The sequence below is a fragment of the Terrapene carolina genome, unplaced genomic scaffold, assembly GCF_002925995.2.
Source record: "Terrapene carolina triunguis isolate 2854851 unplaced genomic scaffold, T_m_triunguis-2.0 Scaffold42, whole genome shotgun sequence".
NCBI classification, from domain to species: domain Eukaryota; kingdom Metazoa; phylum Chordata; order Testudines; family Emydidae; genus Terrapene; species Terrapene triunguis.
Window position 1 is genome coordinate 73,393,847 of NW_020664393.1, and position 20,795 is coordinate 73,414,641.

At 43.8% G+C, this 20,795-nt stretch overlaps 1 protein-coding gene across 1 annotated transcript; it reads right to left on the reverse strand.

Moving 5' to 3' along the window:
• Positions 1-2,418: 2,418 nt before the first annotated feature.
• LOC112117187 (serotriflin-like) lies at positions 2,419-18,683 on the reverse strand. Its single transcript, XM_024215090.3, has 8 exons — positions 18,657-18,683; positions 13,142-13,200; positions 10,649-10,771; positions 9,326-9,416; positions 7,938-8,083; positions 7,096-7,190; positions 4,823-4,911; positions 2,419-3,055 (listed from the first exon to the last, which is right to left on the reverse strand). Exons 2-8 carry the CDS (start codon positions 13,196-13,198, stop codon positions 2,928-2,930), a joined length of 729 nt encoding a protein of 242 aa, XP_024070858.2. The 5' UTR covers positions 13,199-13,200; positions 18,657-18,683; the 3' UTR covers positions 2,419-2,927.
• Positions 18,684-20,795: the final 2,112 nt, after the last annotated feature.

Here is a 20,795-nt window from a genome sequence, read left to right on the forward strand (position 1 = left end):
TGAACTAATAATGGTCCTTTCTGGCCTTAAGATCTCTGAATATCTTCGGTACTGTACCCTACCAAAAGATCTACTCAGTGACGTGGTAAGCTGAGCAGGGGAGTAACTGAGTAATAAAGATGATTAGATTGGGACCAATGTAATATTCCCTCTGTTTTGGGTTGAACAGACTGGGAGGGGTGAATATCCCTCTCTTGTTCCCACTAACCATCTTTCTGCAAGTCTGTGATTAAGTCTCGATAAATTTCCCTGTGAGCTTTTATTTTAATGATTAAGTCTCTTCTTCTGTCTTTGACATAGAAAGCGGATGGTGTTGTGTCGTGTCTTACTGCTCACCCTTTGGGGATGATCTCTGCCCTGATCACGTTGGGATGAGATTTTTCATATGATTGGATCCGATGTTCCTTTTAGCCCTTAAAACCAGCTGGATGGACAAATCTGCTATCAGATTTAAGCTATTAGTCTTAGGGTACATCTACACTTACCGGAGGGTCCGGCGGCAGGCAATCGATGTTCTGGGATCGACTTATCGCGTCTAGTGAAGACGCGATAAAATCGATCCCTGATCGCTTTGCCGTCGACTCCGGAAATCCACCGCGGCAAGAGGCGGCAGCGGAGTCGACGGCAGCGGTCGACTTTCCCCCGTCCTCACAGCCAGGTAAGTCGACCTAAAATACGCAACTTCAGCTACGGTATTCACGTAGCTGAAGTTGCGTATCTTAGGTCGACCCCCCGCTGTAGTGTAGACCTAGCCTAAGACTCTGGCCAGTATTTTCAAAAGTGACTAGCAATTTTGGGTGTATCAGTCGTTGGGTGATCAATTTGAGTCACTTTGAAGGAGTCTGATTTTTCAGAGGATGGGGTTCAGTCTTTCTGAACATTAAAACTCTTTGAGGGTACCGAAGGGGGGTGCCAAATACTGAGGCACTCAAAATCACGACTTGCTTTTGAAAGTCTTGGCCTCTTATCAGAGAAGGTGGCTCTCACTTACATTGGTTTTAATTCAGTTGAGGTCAGTGGAGTTGCTCCTGACCCACACTGGTGTAAGTCAAGCCTAAAGGTCGAGTTCCTTCAAACAGACAAAAATCCTCTCACCCTCTATTGGTTTGATTTTTATCTTGGGTTTCAATATGGCGCTTATCTCCTTTCTGCGGTAGAAAATTAGAAAATGTTACCTAGCATGGGGATTACATTTCTCTGGCATCCATTTTATTGTCAGAGCAACATTTTACTTACCTTACTGCGTGGTCTTGGCTCATTGTCTTAGGACCTGAGCCTCTCCCACTGAGGACAATAGAAGGGGTCTCCTTGAATTCAATGGCCATAGAATTGGCCCACAAGTTTGTCTAGCCTTCAGCTCCCCATTGATAAAAAGGGGACAATGATATTTCTTGATCTCAAGGGAATGTGAGGTGCTTGGGTACTATGTGATGGGGACTTATCTCTTGTAGAAGAGCACAAACCTTGTCCCATTCTAGGGGCCTTGCAAGTACTAGTTTCTTAGATGAGGGGAAGGTGGGTATGTGGCTATAGGCCTCTCCATACCAACTTGGACAACTTGTAAGGCACATCAGCGGCCCAGGGCCTGAGCTTAAACTTGATCTAACAATGGACAAAGTCAACACACATCCCTGATCTTGGCTGTACAGGTGTACTCTGGAAAAGGAGGGTGAAATAACTTAATTTCTCTCCTCTGTGCCCCCTTTTCAGAACTCATCCCCATAGGGTGACCAGATGTCCTGATTTTATAGGGACAGTCCAGATTTTTGGGTCTTTTTCTTATATAGGCTCCTATTACCCCCCCTACCCCCATCCCGATTTTTCACACTTGCTGTCTGGTCACCCTACATCCCCATGCAGCTCCCATAGCATGCGAAGAACGTGAGATATGGGGAAAATTTCCAGTTGGAAGGAGCCAATCACAGCAGAATCTAAATAAACCTCCCTCATTTTACTGTACACTACTCTCTCATCAAAATACAAAGCACTGCACTGCAACACACCCTGCGTATCAGGCATCAGACCCTCAATGATACCAGATATAAAAATTTTGGAATACTTCATACTTTAATACAATGTGTTTAATACCCATGTGTAGGTTTGTAACCATTGCTCAGGTGTAACACTATCCCCATCTAATGATCAACTACAATATAGTTAGGAGGTGCATGAAGAACATGAAACATTGATGTCTGATCATTATTATAATTAAATGTATACGAGTAATACATGTATTTGTCCTGTTTGCTACTTTTTCAATGACTTCACATAATATTTTCGGTGAATCAGTTGCTGTTATGAAGGAGAGGTAATTTGAATAAGTAAAGCTTAATTGAAAGCATTCTTTGGCTTAAATTCTTTGTGGAATATTACATACACAGTGGCAAAGAATTACAGGCAAGAATTACTTTGCAATGATGGAGTTAAACAATGCTTTTATTTAGCAGGATTACATTCATTTTATAATCACAGAAAAAGTCAGCGGCAAATCAACTGAAATTTAATGTGCAATACAAAAAAATAGTCAAGTAGATTATGACTCTATTTCCTGTTTAAGAATAAAATTCAGCGGGAGTTCCATGCTTTGAAGTAGACTCATATAGATTTTAAGACGAGAAGGGACCCATCATCATGCACATTGCAGGCCACAGAACCTCACCCACCCACTCCTGGAATAGACCTATGCCCATTGATAGCTAAAATAAGATTTTTGAATAATCTAAAGTAATTATGGAAATAGTTTCAATTACAGAACAATATTCAGGACATCTAACACATAATGCAGAGCACAACTTAATCATTGTTTTATCCAGTATTCAAGCGGTTATGAAAATATTGGGAATGGTTTTGTTTTTGTTTTATCCTGGGTTCTTTTCTCTATCAAATAAAACAATCTCAAGGAAGAGAAAGTGATGGATAGCAGGATATTATTTTATTTCAGTGGTGCATTTGCAGGAAGCTAGACAATCTTCCTTCACCATAGAATGACTACAGCCAAAGAGCTCTTTTAAGGTGGCACAGTTTGTGTATTTATCCAGATACGTGCAAGGGTTGGCTGAAATAAACCAAATGGTAAACAGTTAGATGATAAAGGGATAAGTCAGTCCTAAATCAGTCACAGGGCCGGCTCTATGAATGGCGGGGCCTGATTCGAATACCCGGCGGTGGTCCGGGGTTTCGGCAGCACTTCGGCGGCGGGGGGTCCGCTCCAGGTCTTCCACGGCACCAAAGGACCCCCCGCTGCCGAAATGCCGCTGAAGACCCGGAGTGGACCTCCCCCCCAGCTGCCGAAATGCCCCCGAAGCCCCGGAGCGGACCCTCCTTCCCCCCGCTGCTGGGTATGTAAAAAAAATGTAAAGATTAATTTTTAGGCACAGGGCCCTCTTAGGGGAATCGGGGGAATCAGCTTAATGCCGGCCCTGATCAGTTAATTGTTTCCCTTTCAAAATGTATTTTTCAATCCATTGTCTTCATAAACTTATGTAGTCTTGTTTGCCTCTCTGTTTTTGTACCCGCAATAACCTGGTGGGCCTCATTCTGAGCTCCATTAAACTAGCTTCAGTGGAGTTACACTGATGTAAGTGAAAGTAGAATCAAAGTTGTGCTTAGGCCAGGGTAGGTATTAGTCACTGGCATTTACTGAATATCACTTTGAAACAGAAGATCAGCCATATCATACAGTGTAACAAGCCAAAATCAACCATGGTACAAATCAACTGAAGTTAGTGGAGATACAAAAGGACTGAACTGTAATGTTGTACCAAGAATAGGATGGTTTATTTTCATTTTTGTTAGGCATTTATTGTTCTGAACACAAATTGTTGTTGGTATAATAATAAGCACCTTTCCTCTGAAGATCTCAGTGTTCTTTAAACTTTAATAGATTAAGCTCCACAACAAAGTACAGTGAAGTAGAGAATTATTATTTTTCTCAGTTTCAGAGACTGGAGTGGGAGGGGGGTGAATGCAAAGTGGAAGGTGAAACTATTTGCACACTTAACCATATACACACTTTTGTTCACACTTAATTGCGGCCTGCAAAGCTCCAATGCATATGCAGAGCTCTATGCATATGTGTAACCCACCAGCTTGTGTGTGTATTGGGTTTGTGTGTCCCTAAGTGTACAGGGCTGAAAAACTTTAGATTGAATACTTAATATAGAGTACTGAGGTCTCCAACAGAGGGCACTGCTAGCACTACCTAGATTACATAGCCCACTGATGTATGTCTAGCGCTAGGACAGAGCTGATGGGATTTACTTTACCCATGGCTGTTTTAAAGGGACTCTTATTTATTAAATATTGTCCAAAATAGCTACTTATATAGTTTGAGAGATGCCAGAGGGTTTTACTGTACGGTTTGCGGTGGGGGCTGCAGCCTGGGCCATGCCCCCCCTCTCGTGGCTTCCCAGGGCCGTGCGACTCTCTCCCCCCCCATAGCTGCAGCTGGAGCTGTGTGCCTGTGGTTGGAGCTGGGACTGTGTGCCCTTGCCCCGCAGCTGCGACCAGCTCAGGAGGCTGCGGCCACTGGGGCCAGGGCTGTCCCCCCTATGGTTGCGGGGCTTGGCCTGTCAGTCTCCCCCATGGGACTCCAGCTGTCATTCTTCCCTCCTACCTAGCTCTGCCCCCAGGTTATTTTTAGTACAGTCACAGACAGGTCACGGGCTCCCGTGATTTTTGTTTGTTGCCTGTGACCTGTCTGTGTCGTTTATTAAAAATAACTGTGACAAAATCTTAACCTTCATTATTATCCAAGGTAATCTAGCATTTGTATTTATTTCTTCAGGGAAGATTTGGAAAGAACAAAAAACCATTAACTTACTGCAGAGTCCTCGGTCGCAGGCATTAGGGCAATCGCCACACGCTGGTCCCTGTTTGTACGGTTTAGATAAGTTTGCTGCATTATTTCCTCTGAAATTAAAAAGCAACCCAAACATAATATATCCCTTTAAAATAAAGTTAACATACTGTATAATTTAGAACTAATTCCATAGATTGTGTGTGAAACCTGCTCCTAAACAATCCTGTTTTAGTTCAAATTATGCTTTGGCTATAGGATGTTCTATTTGAAAGGAGAGAGAGACACATTTCTGTGGTTATAATATTTTATAATTCAATATAATAATTTGGTCTTTGTATAGAATATACAGTAACACAATTAATCCTCTGCACCTTCCATTCAAAGACCTCCAAATATGTTGTGGGCAGGAATGAAATAACCCTTACAGCACCCCTTTGAGGTAGGTCAGTATTAGAGGTGTACAAATACTAAAATACCCCCTTCTCCCTCTGAATATTCATTTACAACTAAATCAAAAGCAGGGGGAAGTAAGCAATAACTTGTGCAGGAGGAGGGTCTGGGAGGACAGGGGGTGACAACGGGGAGGAGCAAGCAATAACTTGTGCAGGAGGAGGGGGAGGGAGGTGTCTTGCTGCTGCTTCTGGAAGGGTGGTTTCTGGTACTGGGCTCACCTCCTTTTACTGAGCTAGGTGGGCTCCCTTCAGCTGAGTGAGCCCTTGCTTGCAAGGGAGGGTGGATTTTACCTCAGGGACTCATCATACTACAGGGGAGGAGAGGCTGGTGCAGGGAGGCTGAGCTTGCCAGGCCCACGTTCTCTATGGGGTGCTCCCAGAGCGAGCGGCCGGCTAGGGCCAATGGGCAGGGGCGGCTCCAGGCACCAGCGCACCAAGCGCATGCCTGGGGTGGCAAGCCGCGGGGGGCGGCCTGCCAGTCGCCGTGAGGGCGGCAGTCAGGCTGCCTTCGGCGGCATGCCTGTGGGAGGTCCTCCGGTCCCACAGCTTCGGCAGCAATTCGGCGGCGGGTACACCGAAGGCGCGGGACCGGCAGACCTCCTGCAGGCATGCCGCCAAATCCGCGTTACCAGCGGACCTCCCGCAGGCATGCCACCGAAGGCTGCCTCACTGCCGTGCTTGGGGCGGCAAAATACATAGAGCCGCCCCTGGCAATGGGGCATGATGCAGGGGGGTTGGTCCCGGGAGTGAGGGGCTGGCCGGGAACAATAGGGCCTGGGCTGGCTAGGGTGACAATACATCCCGTTTTGGCCAGCACAGGTCCCTTTTTCAGCTCTGTCCCAGCCATCCTTACTTCTTCACCAAAACTGGGCATTTGTCCCGGCGGCAAGGCAGAGCAGAGAGAGGAGGCAGTGCCGGGGGGTCATCTGAAGGCATCACTGCCTGCCAGCGGGAAAGCAGAGAAATTTGCTGCTGGCAGGCAGTGCTGGTTTCAGAACTGACCCCTGGGCAGCGCAGAGATGGGGAAGGGGGAATCCGCCTCAGCCGGGGGAGGCACAGAGCTCGAGGGTGGGATTAGCCTCAGCCGGGTGGAGGGGGGATTGAGCCCCAGCCATGGGCAGTGCAGAGCTGGGGGGAGGGTTCTGCCTGAGCTGCGGGCAGCACAGAGCTTGGGGTGGGGGTCAGCCCCTGAGCTCAGAATGGGGGTCAGTCCCAGCCCTGGGCGGCATGGAGGGGAGGGGTCAGCCCCAGCTGTGGGCAGCACAGGGCTGGGAGGGGGAGACCCTGCCATGGGCAGTGCAGAGCTCGAGAGGGGCAGCCCCAAATGTGGGTGGCACAGGAATGGGAGGGGGAGACCCCACTATAGGCAGTGCGGAGCTCGAGGGGGGCAGCCCCAGCTGCAGACAGCATGGAGTTCAGCCCCAGATGTGGGTGGCACAGGGTGGGGGGGGAGTTAGCCCCAGCCCCGGGAGGCAAGGGGAGGGTGGCTCGGGCGAGCCCTGCAAGGGGGAGGAGGGCGGCTCTGGCGAGCCCCTGGACGTCCTGTTTTTAGTTTAAAAACGCTGGGAAGAGACCTACATTACTTTCTGTAGCCTCTTCTCCTCCCACCCTCTGGTGGCACCTTGCGTTATTGCGCCTGACCAGACAGGTTCTTCGGAGCAGCTCATGCTGCCCTCCTGCCCAGAGGGTTTGCGATTAACGCGCATTAAAAAAATTAACACGTTAATTGTGCTGTGCATTAATCGCACGCGTTAACGGCAGTTAATTGACAGCCCTACCTAGAAGGTTTCAAAACATCTTACAAAGCGTTTCAACTTAAAGGAAATATATATTGGTACGTACGCGGGACAGTACTGGCAAACATAAAAGTACTGCCACTTATTCTGAGGACAGTAGGCAACTGCACATCCAATCTGGTAAGAATGATACCAAACCACCTGCAGGCATGAAAATAAGTACATTCAATCAGCAAGGCTTCGTTTCAATCATGGATTATTTGAGAGCCCCTTCATGAGCTCACGGAAAAGCAGCTCTTCAGTTCATGAACCCATAACAGCCCTGTGGGAACTGTGGCAATTGCTTACATGGAAAAGTAATATCAAGGAAATATTTCTGTATATTTAGCTTTTTGAAAAATGCAATTTAGCAGTTGGGAGAAGGAGGAGACTGAAACATGTGACCAACCATCTTTTGTAGAGCACCTATATGATTTTTCAGACAAGAAAAGAAATGTTTTGTTTCTAATCAACGCTTTGAAATGTGTTGCTTTGACATTTCCAAATCAACATTTTTCAGAAATTGTCATTCCACAATTTAGTATATTATTAGTAATTTAAGATACTTTGACATTTGGTCCCATGTTGGGAAGAAGAAAAATATCAAAATATCATAATTTTCTGCTGGAATATATCTTATTAAAGACCTGATCCAATGCCCTTTGAAGTAAATGGAAAGACTCTGAATTAGTTCAGTGGACTTTGGATCAGGCAGGGAATGACAGATAATAGTAATAAGTTTCTAGAGGTACAGACTCCTAACTTTCCTTAATTCCACAGACTCAGTTCCATTGACTTTGATGGGGATGCATGGGTGCTCACATAAATAGATTTTATTTCCAGACTGGGATCACTTTTCTTCCTAAAACAATATTTCATTTGTTGGAAATTTGTCATTCATCTCCATACCTGAGTGTAGCTACCAATAGGGGCATTGTCTTTGACTGCTCCAGTACCATATTTGAAATTAGCCACTTGATTATACCAGGTTTGGATTGCATCAGACCAAGACTGGGGATAAGTTGCCTGTAAAATATTTTCACCACAGAAGACACCTGAAAATAGAAATGAGGCAGTTTCAAGACAGTGTGAGGACAAGGAGAGAGACTGTAGGAATAGCAGAAATGTGAGTTGCACCCTACAGTTAGGTTAACCACCATAATTCCACCCTGGGCATTGTGTCTAATCAGAGATTCATCGATTCCAAGGCCAGAAGGACCATTGTGATCAGCCAGTCTGACCTCCTGTATAGCACAGGCCATAAAACTTCCCCTCAGTAATTCCTGTTTGAATTAGAACAGATCTTTTAGAAAAAAAAAAAAAAATTTCGTCTTGATTAAAAATTTCCAGAGATGGAAAATCCACCACAATCTTGGTAAATTGTCCCAATGGTTAATTAACCTCACTGTTGAAAATGTACACCTTATTTCCAGTCTGAACAAAGCAGTACCTATAAGCCAGTACCTCTAAGAAGGGAATTATTGAACTGATCCAACCCCAATGAAGACAATAGAACGAGTCCCATTAACTTCCATAGGCTTTGGAGCAGGCCCTGTATGTCCAGAGATATTCATTTGCAGACTGTTTAAACTAGAAGCACCTCATTAAAATACTAGATGAGAAGGGCAGATTAAAAATAACACTGATTTCTAGTTAAAAGATACCACCTGTTCTTGGATTAACAGGCTACCATTAAATATTAGATTAAAATAGTCTCCCCCCTTCAATAACTGATTATGGTGTACATACCACCTGTGCAAACTTCTTTGTTTGTAAAATTCATCCCTGTGCAGAAGACTCACTCAAAACTTGTGCATCACTCTAAGTCCCACTTTACTAATTATTTATATTATAATGGCATTTAAAGGCCCTGACAGAGATTAGGGTTTAATTGTGTTGGGCACTCTAATGACCTAGTAGGAGACAGTCCCTTCCCCAAAGAGCTTCATGTCTCAGCAGTCAAGACACAGCATACAGAATTAATGGATTCCTCTCCCCTATGGATTTTGGTGGGGGCAAATGGGAAGAAAAAGAAGTTTGAAGCAATTTTTTCCATGGTGAAGAAAACATTCACTCTCTGGCTGAGATTGTGTGTGTCAAGTTTCAACACAAGTAGATTTTTTCCTTTATTGCATTATAGACCTCTAACTATATGGATCTGGAAGTGAAATCTCAACCTGTCCCATATCAGTGCTCCTGCTCTGCTAAAATAACAGTTTTGCAGTAATATGGTTGTACCTGTAAGTCTCCAGATGGTTATTTCAATCACTCATAATTTATAATTACTCTTCACTTACCATTAACGACTCTCTCGTTGCGAGGACTGATGGACATTTTACACTGATCTGCCCATCTCTGAGCATTGTTCGCAGCGTCAAGATTCCATACCTTAAGGAAACAAGGAGAAATATCATATTTACCTTTTGGTAAAACCAATCCGCAATAGTGAATGTAGAACTAAATACAGATCTGGAGATTATGGCCTGGTTACTCAGGGGGTGTCAGTCCAAATAGCCCCATGGAAGTCATTGCATCTAGGCTGGTTTATATTAGCTGGGGATCCCGAATGTTATAATGTCCTGAAGATTTGAAGTGGATTGTTCCACTTCAGGGGATCCTGAATGTTATAATGTCTATTTGAAGTGGATTGTTCCCTTAGAGGAAAACTCCTCAGCCCCACAACCTAAGAGGTGACCCTCTTGTCACCATGAATGAATAAACCAAAATCTCTATAGTTTAGAGCCTAGCCCTGAAAAGTGCCGTGGTTTGTGATGGTAGCAATGTCCAAGTCCAATGGAAAGGTCTGTAAACTAGTTTCCAACCTGCTTTAATAATGGTTTGGCAGTCATAAAGGACATGAAACCTGTATTGTACATTAGAAATAGGTTGAGGCAAGCCTTTTTTGCACAGTTCCAGCAGACAAAGATCCAGGAGCTGGCAATCCCTGCAAAGGGGGCCTGGAGGGACAGCATCTGCTATTCCAGGCCTAGGCACCACTCAGGCCTTATTTTGACATAAGTGGTGCAGAGCCCATGTACTAGATTCCTGCACAAGAACTGGAATTTGTCTCCTAGAGCTCCTTCCATTCAAAAATCTCAACACAATAGAGAAATATTATTGATGTAAGATTCCTGGTGACTAGGATTACCAGATAGCAACTGTGAAAAAATGGGATGGGGGTGGGGAGTAATAGGCACCTATATAAGAAAAAGTCCCAAAACCCGGGAGTGTCCCTTTAAAAACGGAACATCCGGTCACCCTACCAGTGACCCTGGGAGGTAGGTGAATATTATTAATTCAGTTCTGTAGATGGGAAAACTGAGGCACAGAGGTGAAGGGTAGGGTTTTCAATAGCACGTGGGCTCCTAAGTCACTTCAGTGGTTTTGAAAAAATTCCTCTGCTCTGCTGCAAGTCAATTACAGGAGTAGATTCTGGCCTACCAGTGCCTAGGCCAATGGCCAACCACAAGGACATGCTTCTCTCCCATTCTTTTACACTCCCCTAGCTTAGCGGGAAAACTGCACCTTATCATGGAAAGGATTCTGAGGGCCAAGTTTGCCACTCTGTGACAATGAGAAACATTTCAGAGCTGTAGGAACAGCAATGCCATGTAGCTTACCATCTTCAGCATGTTTCTGGCAGTGGGATTCACTGCTCGCCGAAGGTCATTATGCTTGTCGACGATCACCTTTTGGCTATCCACATTGAAACGAGACAAAGCAGAAAAACCCAGAGCTGGCTTCTAAAGTGAAAAATCACAGGAAAAGTTTTCTCATTTTTGTTTGCCAACTCCCACCACACTCAATGCATTAACCTATAATCCCAGTTGACTATTTTAACAACTACTGTTTGATGATTATACTGTACTCATAATGTTCTTAGGATCTGTTTAACTGGCTCTCATTGGTGTTGGAAGCATCCCCTGGGGTTATGGAGCACTGTCAGTAAATGGCTCTCCTTCTTCTGTCTTTTTAATGAGTAGCAGAAAACCCATCTCTCAGCATTCAGCCCCCCACTCCTCCATTTAGTGCCTTCCCTTCTGCTTCCCCAGTCAGTAGATTCCCAAACTCCCTATCTGTCTCTTGGTGCCCCAGTCAATCTCTTCTGACTCTGCCCCCTCCCACTGTCCATCCTAATACCCACATATTTGGCTCCTTCTACCTCCTGCTTCCCTGGCTTTTCTGGCTTTCCCTTCCATTCAACCAGTTCATCAACTCCCTGCTCCCCGGCTGCTTTACACTGTTCCTTTCCACTGATACCTTCTATACCATCCATCTAGTCACCTCTGTCTGCCACTCCCACTAGTTAGCACCTTCCCTCACATTCCCTTAGCATGTTATTTTCAGTGGTCCCTATCTTGCTGATCCCTCCCCTTCTACTTCACCAGTCAGTGGTGACCCATTTTGTTTTCACCTGCTGGTGAATTCCCTTTTCTCCTTAATTGACCCTCTCAATCCCAGAGCTGGCTTTGGGAATGCATAGATGGGCCTGAAACGCATCCCCGGATCCAAACATCCCTGAATGTTTGGAAAGCACAGATGTGGATCCAATATCAAACTTTGCAACTAGCCTCGGTCTCTAGACTGGGCTGAACAAGATGCTGGGGCCCAAACACTTCCCTACTTTGGAAAAGCTCACATCTGGATCAGCACTCAATGGATTCCTGGCATTTAAGTTAAATGGCTTTAGAGTGAAACCAACTCATGTCCTGCCAGGGAAAGGTTTGTTGTCAGTATCACAGTGAAGAGAAGTGTATGGCTCACAACTAATAGGGAGAAGGATCAGAAATATAATTTTAAAAGATGTTGGAAAACTGGAACGTTACACGTTTTTGAATTGAAATGTCCCAAAATGGGACCCTTAATTCTAATCTCTACTGTATAGTATTTAGTATACAGCATTGAGATCAGAGCAATCAGAGATTTGCTCTGTAATGCTGATGTCAATGGAGATCCTGTGTGCAACTGTCTACATCAGTTTCAAAGAAAGAAAAACGTTTTAAAAGGGGCAAAAAAAAGTATTCTATTCCTGAGGGGACAGTGCAGTTAACAAAAGAGCAATGAAGGAACCCAGTTTGTTATGGAGCCCATTGTGGCCTGCATTTTAGTTTAATCTGTGATTAGAAAGCAGTTTTATTGAACAAAATAGAATTGGAGTTGAGTATCAGGCAGGGCCGGCTCTAACTTTTTTGCTGCCCCAAGCAGCAAAAAAAAGCGCCACCCCCCGCCAAGCGCCGCCCTGCGCCGCCCCCCCGCCGAGTGCCATGCCGCCGGAGCCCGCACCCCCCGCCGAGCGCCGCCGGAACACCCCCCCAGCGCCGCGCCCCGTGCCGCCGGAACACCCCCCCAGCGCCGCGCCCCGCGCCGCCCCCCCGCAGAATGCCGCGCCGTGCCGCGCTCCCCCCGCCGCCCCTTACCAGGTGCCACCCCAAGCATGTGCTTGGTTGCCTGGTGCCTGGAGCCGGCCCTGGTATCAGGAGGATGCTGAATGCATGCAAATGATGTTTCAGATCATTGTGGGAATTTCCACTGTTATTAATAGGTGTCAGAGGACGTGTCAGGGGACATGGACAACAGGGAGTTTTGAATAGCTGAGATTCAGATAAATGAAGGTGCTCTGTATGTGAATAGCTATGAAGTGTCTGTCCTCTGTGAACAAGCAGTGCCTTCAGAAGCAGCCAGCAGTAAACTACCTGCTTTCCTGCTTGTTTCCATTAGGATGGCAAAGTGCTAGGAAGGAGTTCCAGAAAATAGTGGTCCCTGGTGAAAGCACTACAGCACCAGCATTTCCATACTGACAAAGTTTGATTCTCCTCTTGCTTGCACCAGTTTAAATTAGATATAATTCCATTGAACTCAGTGGAATTACACCAGTATAAGACTAATGTGAGAGGAGAAGCAGACCTTAGCTGTGGAAAGTATTTAAATAAATAAGAGTGGATTCTTTGAAGGGAAAAATGTGGAGATGCTTAGAGTACATGCTGAAGTAATGGGTACTGGTGGTCAAATACCATCTGTACTTATGGAACTCCAGGCAACTAACTATTTTGGAGGTGGTTTAGTACAAAACTCAGCCTGTTTCTATTCCTCTGCATAGAAATGAAGGTTCATACCTGTCCAACAGCTTGGTGCAGTGCAGCAAGGCATACGATCACAGTTAGCAGACCCATCTCTGGGGAAAAAATAAACACCCTGTCATTTAGTCTCTTTGCTGTCAAAGAGCAGCATTTTTCTGAAGCAGCATTTTTGTTAGTGGAATATATTTCTGGAGCAAGACGGGGTGATTAGGGATGAAGGCAACTTGGGTTCTAACATTTTAAAGAGAAAAATCTTGTTTTGTCTCCATTTCTCTTATTTGAAATAACTTGAATGTGCAGCAGTTTCCTGCCTGTCTTCTCCTCACTTTATTAAAGGAGCCTTTGTTCAGTGATGCAGTAGATCAGGATCTCACCACTGCTCTCCTCAAAGAACATAGCGTTGAACAGCTGTGTGCAGGAGAGAGGGGCTGTTTTAACGCATGCTGCACTTAGATGGATATAATAGTCCTCAGTTCCTTGCCCTTCCTCTCCCATATCAACTCCCACAGGTGACCCAGTCCTCTACCAATTTACACATAGCACTCCATTCCTTGTTAATGTTCTTCCACTCCCTTCTCCTGCTCTGCTAGTTGCCTTTTTTCTGTATTGCTTCCTTACTGCTGATTGCTCAAACTCCCCACTGTTTCCCAGTTTGGCCCTACGCCATCATGGCTGACTTGCCTTCCCTAACTCTGAAGTCAGAAATCAGAAGCAGGGAGGTGGGTGAGGTGTAGAGCTGGTCAAACTCCCCCTCCTCCCCCCCAGAATTTCTGCTCTATGGGAAGTTCTGATATTTTGAATCCTCCCCCCCCCCCGAATTGGGTAGAAAAGTTAGAATATCAACATTTCTTATTGAACAGAAAGTTAAAAAAAATCAGAAATGTTGAAACATTTCATTTTAGTTCATTTCAACATTGAACTGAGTCCACCTGAGCTTTTGCAATGCCTCATGGAAGTTTTAGTTCCAGGGTGTTTCATCCAGATTCTCCTCTATGGACTGGGCTCCCTGGCTGGACTACACCTCCCATGATGCACCATCGTAGTTCAGAGGGGAGACTGGGATACATGATGGGAGATGTAGTCCAGCCAGGGAGCCCAACCAACAGAAGAGAATGGGTGCGTGAGGCACCCAAACTATAACCACCATGAGGCAGTGCAGCATCTTAAATGGACATAGATTAATGTTGAATTTACCTGAAACGAAACAATTTGATTCAATTTGACGAAGCAAAATATTTTGATTGGGGTCAACCTGACTCAAAACAAAATGCTTCTTTGATTTTCCTGACTGAAAAAAAAAATGATGGCACAACTGATATTTTCCTGCAGAAAATGTTGATTTTGTGAAAACTGCATTTTCTGTCAATGATTTTTTTCACGAAAAATTCTCACATAGCTCTAGTCATGTGTTGGGGAGGAAGGTGTCATATCAGAAAGCAGGCAAGCAGATCAGGTCTCTACACTTCTTGTCTCCCCATTACTAGATATTTTCCCTGATCCCTTAATTAGCCTGCACTGACAGGGAGACTGGCTGGATGACTCCTACTGAATCTTTTTTTCCTATGTCTAGACTCTGTGAGCCTGATTCTGCTCTCACTCTAATGTTACTGAAGTCAGTGAAGATATGCAAAAGTAAAACTTGTGTGAGGAAAATCAAGCTCTTAATATCCCATCATCTCCTAGATTTGATCAGCCCTGCTACATTCACACATTAAAAATATATTCCTCATACTGAGTAGGGATACCCTGAATGCAGGTGCCATGAGTAGTAGAGGTTACCAAGTTAGGAAACATAGCCTCATTAATCTGGTTTTTCATACCAGCTGACTCCTTGGAGATGCCAGGTTTCTCCATGGCTCCGGCAGAGCAGCCGTTCAGACTTTTCCGGTTGGGGGTTGATAACTTCGGTGCTAAAACCAAATGTGCATGTGTCCGTGTGCTTGTTAGTTTTTTGTTTTCTGTTGTGACCAGAATTGGAGTGAATATTCACAGAAGTGTTTTTGCAGGATTTAACAAAGCTCTATTCACCTTCAGATGGATGGATGATTCCCTCTGTGTATTTGTATAATACATACATACATACATACATACATAATGGGGGGAGGGATAGCTCAGTGGTTTGAGCATTGGCCTGCTAAACCCAGGGTTGTGAGGTCAATCCTTGAGAGGGGCCACTTAAGGATCTGGGGCAAAATCAGTACTTGGTCCTGCTAGTGAAGGCAGGGGGCTGGACTTGATGACCTTTCAAGGTCCCTTCCCATTCTAGGAGATAGGATATCTCTATTAATTTAAATTTATTTTTGCACTATTGTTTTTTTAGATGGTCAATGTATTTGTTGGGACTCTTGATTGAAACTGGGTCATAAGGCCAGGTTATTTCAAACAGATAACTCAGTGCAAGGTCACTGTGATACCAGAACATATACATGGGCTAAAATTGCTCCAGATGTTGAGAGTTAAATAGCAGATGGTGCTTGCCCTCACAGTGCCCAGATTATGAAAACAGACTATTGTCCCTTGGGGTGATAAAGTGACTTCCACTGGACAAAGCCAATTGAGAGAAAATTTCAGCTCATAGAGCAATATTATACATAAGAATAAATATTAGTTTCAGCCTGTTGTATAAACACAGAAACTAGGTAGGGCAGGAATATGGCAGAGATCTGAGAAATCCTGTTTGACTTGGACGCTACAATTCTAATGCCTATTAAATGTGTAAACATAAGAAAGAAGTAGAAAATGGAGTTGTAAATTCTTATCAGCTGAATAAATTAACTACACCTGTTCATAACAGGTAAGAAGCAAGAATTAGGAAAAGCTGTAACTTTTCCCCCTGATGTGAACTGAGTTCTTCTGCTGCAGTCTGGCAAAGAGCTAGCAGCAAGTTAACACACTACACCGCAAAAATGGGTTACGCAACGATCTACTTTAAATGAGTGGACAACTGGTATTCTCCTATTCCTTGAAACAAGAGTAGGAGGCTCTGATATTTATGTGATCCTGATATACATCAGACAGCCATTTCCTGTTTAAAGCCTGAAATTTCCTGTATATTTGTGGCCTGATTTTCACTTAAACTAGGTTGAAACCATTGACTTCAGTGGAGTTACATCAGTGCAAGTGGGAAAAGCACCCTCAGATTGCTATGATCACAAATTGCTACTAGTCAACATAAAAATCAATAAGTAAACATAAGATCTGCTTTAGTCAAACGCAAGCTATTGGACGCAATGCAGGGGAAACTGGGTGAAATTCTATGGCCTGTGATATACAGGAGATCAGAACAGATGATAAGGATCTCTTCTGATCTGACCTGCTAGGAATCTATAATTGCTGCAGTGAATGATTATGATGTGACAAAGGATTCCAACTTCTGCAGAGGAATTACCAATAAATAGCTTTTAAACGTGAACGGAGAGTCCTGTTACCTGCTAAGATTGAAGTCCAGCTGCTCAGGACTCTGTGTTTCCCATTCTACAGTTTCATGATGTGACCAATAGTACAATCAGTATGATGGTTACAGTTCCCTGCATTGCAGGCATGAGTGATATCATTACCCATAGCACGGAAAATGCCAGACCAAGTGGGAGGCAAAGGTTTTAAATGATTTTGGTTTAAAGTGCATTTCTAATATTAAAGTCTGCTCACAGGACAAGCTCTGCTTGCTGCATTTGCAGAAGTAGCTACACTGAAGTCAAAGGCTCAGTTCGTTTGGGTGAGGCAAGCAGGATATGGTCACGTTTTGTAGCAATGAGAAGATGTTCCATTATCTGCCCAGCGCCCACACCGAGTAGCCTGGGTCTAGGCACTGGGGAAACGTTGTCCCCTTCCCTACCAGCCAATGATATGCTTATGGAGGCTACTTTACCACATACACCTCTAGTTTAGCCTGGTTGTGCTGAGGAGGGACCAGAGGATCCACACTGTCAGAATCTCTGCCTTGGCATGCTCTATCCTTCCATATTCTATGTATCTTGCTACACAGAGCCCACACAGCACCAAACAGGGCTCCATGCCCCTCACATGTGCATAGCCCATGTGGCCCCCCCCCGCCTTGTTACATAAGAAAACCACACCAGGGGTTTGAGACTATGCTAAATAAAGCTAGTGGCAAAGCTGCCATATAATGCAGGCTGAAGTCTGAGTCCTGCAGAGGGAGGGAAATCTTTGGGTGCAGAGGTGTTGTCTGGATTTCCCTCTAAGTACACACATTATCTTCACTTTTAAAAAGAAGACCAAGGGAGGCTGAATTTTTGTGATGATTCAAGGCTTGATACAAAGTTCATTCTAACATATTAGTGAATAGTGCTTGAAATTCCCCAGATAAATGTATGGCAAGGGATACAAAACATTTCTAGCATTAGAATTAAATTAAATGTTTGTTTCACAAACTTAAAATACTAATACACATTTGCACTCAATAAGATCTGACAATCAAGCCCACCTGTTTTAATAAATAGGTCCCGATCAAACTATATTATCCAACATTTTGAAACCTGGCACTGAAGGTAGATTCTTAAAAAGATATTTGTGCTCCCAAATACAATTTTATACCAGGTAAATGGGATTAATTTCAATAGAGTTAGGTGCCTAAACACCTTGGAGGATCTGAGCCTTAAGTGCTTTTGAAAATTCCAGTTCTAGAACTCTAACATCAGGTACCCAGGTTTGAAAATTGTAGCCATTTTATGCAAATTGTAATCATATATTAAAAATTCCTAATTATAAAAAATCTATTAAACTATGAAGTTAGAAACAAATTCATACATTTGCGTTTTTACAACCCAACACTATTTTTTTTCCTAGCTGAGAAATTTTTCTGACCTGTTTTTAATGCTGGGAATTTTCTGATAATTTTGTGACTAACAGTCATTGGTAGGGTTTGTTTATTCAGTTTACATTGTAATACATTATTTTCTATTTTTTATGTGTTTTACATTTATGCCTTTTAGGTTTTTTCCCCCATTCACTAAGAACATACAACTAACCTGTTTTTCACTTAAATATTTAATTTACAGTCTAATATACTGTATGCATGAGACCTTGGGCAAGTTGTTTAGTCTCTCTAGAGAAGAAAAACCTGTGCTCAGATACCCTGGTTTAAATCGGGGGTAATTCCACGGAAATTACACAGCATAAAATCAATGTAAGAGAGAGAAGAATCAGTCTTTCAGTGACTGAGTTTAACCATTTGCAAAGTGGGATAATAGATACCCACTGTGCAAAGTGCTTTAAGATCCTTGCATGGAAAATGCCTTGAGATGATGGGCCACATTTGGATCTAAATTACAATGGTGGGAATCAGATTAACTCAATTGATTTTAGGGGAGTCATTTCTTATTTACACCAGTGCAATTTAGATCAGAATAATATAGACAGACAATATTATTTATTAGTATAGTTTCCCTGTGGGATTAGTACATTAAAATTATACAATTAAAAGTAAAGACATTTTGGTACTATTTAGATTTTGAATAAAATAGCCATTGTGAGACAGTGCTGAATAAGTATTTTCTCCAATATAATTTCTGTAAAAAAAATAATTTGTTACCTTTCTCCAGCCTGAGTCTTTCTGTATCTTTGGAAGGGCTGTAAGTGTTTGAAGTTATCTCCTCTCTAGAGGTGTGTATATATAGCACACCTACTTCCTGTTTTATAAACACATGGTTTTAAAAAAATTACAATATCAGCATAGGTTTCAGAGTGGTAGCCATGTTAGTCTGTATCAGCAAAAACAACGAGGAGTACTTGTGGCACCTTAGAGACTAACAAATTTATTTGGGCATAAGCTTTCATGGGCTAAAACCCACTTTATCAGATGCATGGACCCCGGTGTGGGGGGTCGAGAGAAATCTATTAAAGTGGGATATTATCAACAGGATGAAAAATCACTTTTGTAGTGGTAATCAGGGTGACTCATTTCAAACAGTTAACAAGAAAGTGTTAGTAACAGTAGGGGCAAATTAGCATGGGGAAATTAGGTTGTTGTTATTTTATTTCTTGTAGTGACCCATCCACTCCCAGTCTTTATTCAGGCCTAATTTGATGGTGTCCAGTTTGCAAATTAATTCCAGTTCTGCAGTTTCTTATTGGAGTCTGTTTTTGAAGTTTTTTTGTTGAAGAATTGCCACTCTGTTATTGAGTGTCCAGGGAGGTTGAAGTGCTCTCTGACTGGTTTTTGAATGTTATAATTCTTGATGTCTGATTTGTGTCCATTTATTCTTTTGCGTAGAGACTGTCCAGTTTGGCCAATGTACATGGCAGAGGGGCATTGCTGGCACATGATGGCATATATCAGCATAGTGCGGCATTCTTTAAAAAGAACTAACTTTAATCAGGAACCAGCTGATTGAAATTAAGCTAGTCCACCTGTGCTGTTCTTGCCTTTTAAAAAACAAACAAAAAGAAAAACAGAAATTGGCTCTCTTAACACGTGCCAGGTCTTGGAAGGTCAGTTCTTTCACAGAGCAGGTGAAAATTCCTTGCCAATGTTCCGCAAAGCTGACCTGTAGGCACTTCTGCTAAAGGGGGAGGAGGGGAGCAGATGTAGCACTGATTCTCACAAAAAAGAAAGAAAGGTTATAGTGACAATGACTGCTTTGTAAGTCTCACTTCCAACCCTAGTAAAATAACCGAATACATATTAAGGGGGGGGGGGAATTACTGGGCCAGCTCACCTCTCTCTAACACAATAGCCTCCTTGCTAAGGAAAACTTTGTGCTAGAGCCCACTTAGAGTTTTCGTGGAATTGTTTCCTATGTTAAAATATCATCTTTATTATGCTAGCTTTCAGAGATGAGGTTGGGGCCCCATTGTGCTAGGTGCTGTACAAACACATAGCAAGAGAATCACGGGCTGTGTTTGGAAAATATCCAGCACATAGGTGCATGTGTGTTTGGTTTGCACCTTTCCCCATGGAGCAGGACTCTAAATTCCCTTCCACAGCATGAAAAACTTTTCTACTCTATCACTGATTATTGCAGAACACCTTAGGGCATCTCAGCCCTATGAGGCATTCAGGGTCCAGAAGAAACAGCAACAAGGCCTGGAGTAGCCTTTAGAATTCTGATGAATGGAGCAGGGGGCTGAGCCAGTTACATTCTCCCCAGAAAGTGCCCAGTCTGCAAGCCCCCTCCCCACTCCCCCCAAGCAAATGGAAGAAGTAAATGGAAGGAGACTAAGTATCTTCTACAGGGTTAGGACAGGACATGGGTCAGACAAAGGCTAGAGTATTATGAGGAATAGGTCACTGGGCCTTTCCTCCTCCTTCCCATCAGACAACGCAAGGCAAGAAGTGAGCCTGTACTATGTAGGTGAGGGAGGCTTTGTGAGAAGACCTAGGTCTATGGGGCTATGTCAAAAATTCTGCCGCTCAAACCCTCTTTAAGAGTTCTGAGTAGTTCAGATGCGCTTTGCATGAGCAATGTGCATATTTCTTTTCGGGTGCTTATCTGAACCTTTTGAAGTTCATTCATCTAAGAGGCCTCACGTTTCCTTTCATGCTCTGAAATGGGAGCGCAGAGGCTCGTGATTCTTGAGTCACTTGAGCTGCGCTATGTCTCTGAAGAGACCGGCAATTTTCCTTCGGGCACTGCCAGGGCCGGCTCTAGGTTTTTTGCCGCCCCAAGCAAAAAAAATTTTGGCTGCCCCCCGTCCCAGCCCTGGGCTCCTCGCCGGACCCCCCTGCTGT